General features: G+C 40.5%; 1 protein-coding gene across 1 annotated transcript in view; it reads left to right on the plus strand.

The window, feature by feature from the left end:
• Positions 1 to 5,000, plus strand: part of LOC140924883 (monocarboxylate transporter 12-like) — an 8,959-nt gene that overhangs the window by 3,518 nt on the left and 441 nt on the right. Inside the window, exons 2-3 of the mRNA XM_073374874.1 lie at positions 2,253 to 2,839; positions 4,517 to 4,886. Of these exons, the coding sequence (XP_073230975.1) occupies positions 2,253 to 2,839; positions 4,517 to 4,886 (957 nt within the window). The remainder of the gene's footprint in view (positions 1 to 2,252; positions 2,840 to 4,516; positions 4,887 to 5,000) is intronic.

The following is a 5,000-nucleotide window of genomic DNA, read 5'->3' on the forward strand; positions in this document are numbered from 1 at the left end:
TTTGCGTGAGAACAATTTTGCGTGAGACCGTTGAAAAAGAAAGCATCTTGATGACGTCACATTTACGCTCGGGCCTCTGAGCTGAAAGGTGATCAGACACGCCTGATTTGAACTGAAAAAAATAAAGCTTTCTATTTGAACGCTCAATATCTAAGGTCAAGGTTTCTCACGCGAGCACTTTGTTAAGTGAAGCGCGAACTCAATCATAGCTTTGCTAGCAATTTAGATTGCAATTCCTTCCTACACGCTGACCTAACACATGACCTTGGCTCAATTTCAATAGCGGTCTGAAAAAGGAGCTATGTGACAATGAAGTAAGCAGAGAACGGCGAATGGAAATGCCCCTGTACATGTGTGCGTAGACTCTTTAATAGATCCAATGAGCCAAAAAAAACTCAAATAACAAATTACAAAAAATTGAGGCAAAAACTAGGTAATTTATATTCCTTATTCGATAAAGTATCAGGGGCACCCAACGTCAATTTTTGGAAAATATCTGTTCGGAAGACGATTTGAGATCTAGAATTGTCGGAACATTTGTTGTAAATTTTCTTGCTTGCCTGCCTCTCCTAGGATTTTCGAACATCTAAAAATGGTATAATTGCCCATTTTTAACGGATTTTTACCCTCAAAAGGACACCTAGAATTTTCGGGAGCCTTTTTCGTGGCTGAAATTTTCGAAAAGGTAAAGTTCGATCCCTATAACTTTCGGATCACTAGACTTTCAGCTAGGAAATCCGAACAGATGAAAAATTTTTAGGGGAGAAATATGCCTATATCTAATATTTAAATACTAAAATACGTTCAACGATGCTATGTTTGAGTGGTTTTGCACTATATTCTGATTTCAGGACAACTCGGATTAATATTAATCGGATTAATATTAATCCTAATGATTATTATAATCCAGTAATAGATTATTATAATCCAGTAATAGATTATTATAATCCATTACTGAGGTTTGAGCCGTGCCTTGATCAATTAGGATTACTATTAATCTTATGTAGAATTAATATTAATCAGATTAATATTAATCCTAATATTAGATCCAGTAATAGATTATTATAATCCATAACTGAGCTTTGAGCCGTACCTTAAACGATTAGGATTAATATTAATCTGATAAATATAATCCCACATAGCTCAAATTTGTACAAGTCTCTCAATAAAGAAAATATTCTATTCTAACCACGACGAATTTGCTACTTGTGCTAGTAGTTTGTGAACAAAACTCTTAATTACATTCAGTCAATAACCGCAATCCTTATTATACGTTATTATATTTTAGTAGCAGAAGTCGGCAGTTGTCTCAGCTCTGCTGGTAATACAGTTGCAACTGAATTTTTTGCAGGGCCATGAAGATTTTTATGGTAGAATAGAATCTTTAAAGATCTTAAGTAATAAAAAAAATAACAAAGTGAAAGGGATGTCAGTGCGCACATCATCAAAGGAAATCCTTGAATCTTTTCCAGTTATTTCTAAAAGACTCAGTCTTTCTGAGTTTGATCCATAGAGATAGTTATTTCCCAGGGAGCATTTCATGATTTGGACCGTCTGCGTATATGCTGGACTTAAAGTAGGAGTTTGCGTTAGAGGACTGGGTTTCAGGTTTCAGGATTATTAGTAATAATAATCTAATCCTTCCAATTTTTGCCGTGCCTTAATCTATTACTGGATTATAATAATCTATTGCTGGATTATAATAATCTATTACTGGATTATAATAATCTATTACCGGATTATAATAACCATATTATAATCTATTATTATTATAATCCACGGATTAATATTAATCCGAGTTGTCCTGTGATTTGTACCTTGAAGCCAACCATACCACGCGTCACGTGGCTGAACGCATGTCCGCGGGCCGTTCTCCGGCAACGGCAGCGCGTTTGTCACTTCGCCGCGTTCTTTAAAACTTTATCTCATATCTCGCTCAATTTTTCAAATTATGTCGGTGAATTTTCAGGAGCTGAATTCTTGCGACTGTAGCCAAGTTAACGAAGAAAAAGAAAAATTCGTCGTGTGTGTCAAGGTCTGTTATTAAACGTCCTCCGTAACCGACGGTACGTCGAATAGAAATTTCACGTCGTAGTTGCCCAGTTGCAGTGAAAAAATACCAAAACCTTTGATGAACATGCAGAATTGTGGTTTTTATTGTTGTCGCCGTCATAATATCTTTAACTCACTCTTTTCGTAGTGAACAAGTCCCTTGGCACAAGACTGACCTTAACGATTTTCTTTTGTTGCAGCTTGGGTCGGCTCCATTGCCCAGTTCTGCCTCTTCTTCTTCTGCTATCCCGGCAGCCTTCTCAGCGAGCGTTTCGGATGCAGACGAGTGGTCATATTTGGAGGACTGTTCACGAGTGTCGGCCTTTTACTGTCCTCCTTTGCTAATAATCTATACGTCATTTACGTTACACATGGTGTCATTGTGGGCTTCGGAACGAGCATTAGCTACCTTCCAGCTCTGGTCATGGTAGCTTATTATTTCGACAAAAAACGCTCGTTTGCAACAGGAATCGCGGCCTCTGGGAGCAACTTAGGAGCCCTTGGCTTAGCACCTTTACAGCAATTAATCGTAGATTCTTTTGGTTGGAGAAACTGCTATCGATTTCTAAGCGGCTTAGCGCTGATTATTAGTATATGCGGGCTATTATTTAAGCCTCTGGAAGAAAAAAAGACAGCTGAATACAATCTTGAGAAGGACTCACAAGTCATTGAGGATAAATCGTCCAAGAAAAAGGCTCCTCGCTTTCCAAGAAATAACTGGTTTATTATATGGGCAGTTGCGAGCACTGTTGCAACGTTCGGATATTTCATACCTCATGTTCATTTGGTAAGGTGCCATGCATGTTAGAGAGATTTTCGGATGACCTTGAAAAATGGTGTCGGTAAGTGTTCGTTATTTGTGTTATCAGCCAACGGATGAAAAGATCAAAACATGGCCTCTTCGTTTTCCCGCCAAAGAAGACCGTAATATGGAGAAGGCATTGTTCGATTCCGCAATCGTGTTGCAGTGTGACGTCAAAGCGAAGTATCGATTGATTTCTAGAAAGTTCTCGGGCATGAAGTTTTTTCACCCGACCGTTCGCTAAACTAACCAAAAGCCACGCGCGTTTGTCTGCATATCGCTCTATTTCCGTTCGTTTGTTGTTTCTGTTTTGTTCGTGCATTTCATTTCAAGGTCATACGAAAATCGCTCTAAGCTACGGTAAAACGTGCAAAAAAGACGTGCAGCTAAAAGCGATGTTGCGCGTTTTACCCCCCACGTCCAAACCTGTCTTGCAGCATATCAGGTGGTTGTGAGTTGCGTTAATACTGACTTCTGATTGGATAAATTACGCGGGAGTCAGCCCATGCACGAGAGGTACGTCACTTGTTGCAAAACAAGTTTGCCTTGGCCTGTTAAAACACGCAACATGAAGAGATTTTGTTACAAAAATAGAGCTACTCTCTACTTTCTGCAACAACTTTTCGCAACCTGCGGCAAGCTGATTTGTTGCAAGATAGGTTTGATTCGTGGGTGGTAGAACGCGCAATATCGCTATTTAACTCGTTTTGCAGCAACGTCGACGCAAAACAAGTAGCACGTTTTTGATGCCTGTTTTACCATACGTCGATGTGTAGCAACTGTTTAACTAGTTACAGTCGACACAGATGGGGTTGCAGTGGTGATAGCACTTTCTTCACGCCAATGTGGCCTAGGTTCGTGTCCCGAGGGTGACGCCTCTTTAGAATTTACCAGAGAGGTTTCCGCTCTCTTCAGTTTATTCATGTTTTAAACGTAGACAGGAGGGTTATAGGCTCATGATGAAGGCGAATTTTCCTAGCGTATACTGAATTGTACGTGTAAGAGGGCCGCAACCAAGTTCAAAAGGGAAACTGGAAAATTTGTTGCCCTATGTTCATGTCGTTTATAAGTTGTCGCAGATGTAAATCTGCGGAGAAACGGCTAAACAAGGAAACAAAGGTATTTTGCCGTCGTCGTTGTCGTCTTAGTACTGAGTCCGCTAACATTCGTCACGAATGCATTCGTTAGAGACGAGAAAACTTGGCCAAGTTAACTTTCGTGCAGGCTTCTGGGACTGTTACTTAGGCTCGATTTCCGCCGTCTCCCGCGGATGAGTGCGGGCTCATTTTCCCGAACAGCGGCTGGTAATCGAGCCTAACTGTTACTAGGACAGGGGAAAAAATGGCCGTTAACCTTTAAGTCCCAGTAGTGACCAAGATCAATTTTCTCCTAACAATATCCATACACTGTCAAGAGATAAGTTATGAGAGATAATAAAATGATCACCTGAGAGAAAATGCGCTGATCTATCATCAAATTCTGTCAACTAATTCTTAAAGAAAATGTATGGAGATCAGTTTGGAGAATTTGTATGTGGATACTGGGGCTTAAAGGGTTAACTGACCGGCTTGTCCCCAGTAACGATCCCAGAAATAATTGCGGTCTTCCAGTCCCCTTCTCGAAATTGAGGCTGAGCCCTGATACGTTGTTTTTTTCCTTCAGGTTCGTGTTGCAGAAGAGATGGGTTCTTCACATCGGGATGGTTCGCTTCTTCTTTCTTACATCGGGATTGGTTCGGGGATCGGAAAGATCTTCTTCGGAAAAATTTCGGACCTTCCGTGGGTAGATACGTTGCGTTTGTACAATATTTGCATGGTTCTTTCTGGACTATCGCCACTTCTTGCTCTACTGGCAGTTGGATACAATATGCTGGTCATATATGCAGTAGTGTTGGGACTGCTGGACGGTTGTTTTATCGGACTCATGTCCATTGTGACGTTTGAATGCGCAGATCGTCACAGGATATCGGAAGCCTGGGGTGGAGTTCTTATGATTATGTCATTCTCCATGTTAATCGGCGCCCCAGCGGCAGGTGAGACAAAGTTTGGTTAAAAACTAGGTATCCGGATTATCCAGTTTAGACTAGTATTCGAACCTGTTTGTCGAGATTTCAGGGAGACTATTTCTTGAGCGGTTTTACCTAAAT

Source organism: Porites lutea, chromosome 14 (genome assembly GCF_958299795.1).
Source record: "Porites lutea chromosome 14, jaPorLute2.1, whole genome shotgun sequence".
In the NCBI taxonomy this organism is placed as follows: Eukaryota; Metazoa; Cnidaria; class Anthozoa; order Scleractinia; family Poritidae; genus Porites; species Porites lutea.